Source organism: Orycteropus afer, unplaced genomic scaffold (assembly GCF_000298275.1).
Source record: "Orycteropus afer afer isolate SDZICR_OR568_19922 unplaced genomic scaffold, OryAfe1.0 scaffold00049, whole genome shotgun sequence".
Taxonomy (NCBI): domain Eukaryota; kingdom Metazoa; phylum Chordata; class Mammalia; order Tubulidentata; family Orycteropodidae; genus Orycteropus; species Orycteropus afer.
The window spans coordinates 7,979,954-7,981,074 of record NW_006921636.1 but is presented as its reverse complement, the minus strand read 5'-3'; the positions used below and the strand labels follow the sequence as shown (position 1 = coordinate 7,981,074).

Below are 1,121 nucleotides of genomic sequence, written 5' to 3'. Positions count from 1 at the left end.
ATCATTTACATGAAACTAAGAGGGCCAAGGAGGAGGAGAGGCGGGGAGTAGGCAAGGACTGAGTTACCTGTCCCATCTTCCACGTTCTCCACCTCCATGACTTCTGTGTTGATTCGACCCCTGAAGATGTACAGGGAGCCATTGATGGATTTGGTCCTCTTGGTTGATTTCTTGCTCCCGGTGACCCTGAAAGACAGTGGGAAGTGAGTGTCCCCTGCACCTCACATCACCAAAATGCAACTGTGCTCAACAGAGCAAAGGGGAGATTAGAAATACCAAGGGGTGCTTGGGGATGGGAAGGGGCACAAGATCAGGGTCCCAAGTGGGGCCTACAGCTGGTGGCTGGGCAGCTTGAGCAAGTTATTTCTCGGTCACAGTTTTCTCATCTGTAAAATGGGGTAACAGCCTTGCTGACCTCACAGAGCTACTTTTCAGGTGACAGGAAACATCAGATGGCAAACCAACAAGAAGCAACAGAAACCCATTGTTCTTGGCTAGAAAGTAGGAAAAGGCTGATTGAGTTTCTAGTAATTAAATGGGTACTTCCTGAAACAACACCAGAGTGGAAGGAGAGCTTGGGGCAGGCAGCCCAACCATCCCTCACCCACCCACCACCGTTCATTCATTCATTCATTCCCTTGGGTACTTATTCCACCACTGGCTCACACTCAGTCACTCAACAAACATCTGACCAGCACTTCCTATGGGGAGGACACCAAGTTAGGGGTTAAGAAGGGATTCACCCAAGCATCCAACAAGCCTACTGGGCACCTACTGCATACCAGGAGCTATTGGAGGCACTGGGGTTGTAGCAGTGAACACACCAAAGTGTCTGAGAGTTCATCTTCTACTGCAGGGTGCACAGAGACAGACAGTGAGTACATCAGTAAACACACATGAGGTCAGAAGCACTAACTGCTTTGATGGATGGTGAGTAGGGGCAGGGGGTTGTGATTTAATGAAGGGGGTACCAGGTAAGGCCACACTGAAGGACAGCATTTGAGCAAAGCCCTGAAGAAGGTGAGGAAGGGGCTCTGAGGATAGCTGGAGAAGCCCGTTCCAAGCACAGAGGAGTACCAGAGCAAAGGCCGCAAGGCAGAAGTCTGCCAGCCACGCTCTAG

At 50.7% G+C, this 1,121-nt stretch overlaps 1 protein-coding gene across 1 annotated transcript in view; it reads right to left on the bottom strand.

The window, feature by feature from the left end:
• The window catches only part of PREX1 (phosphatidylinositol-3,4,5-trisphosphate dependent Rac exchange factor 1), a 254,992-nt gene that overhangs the window by 74,449 nt on the left and 179,422 nt on the right, over nucleotides 1-1,121 (bottom strand). The window contains exon 8 of the mRNA XM_007938333.2: nucleotides 68-186. Coding sequence (XP_007936524.1) covers nucleotides 68-186 — 119 coding nt within the window. The remainder of the gene's footprint in view (nucleotides 1-67; nucleotides 187-1,121) is intronic.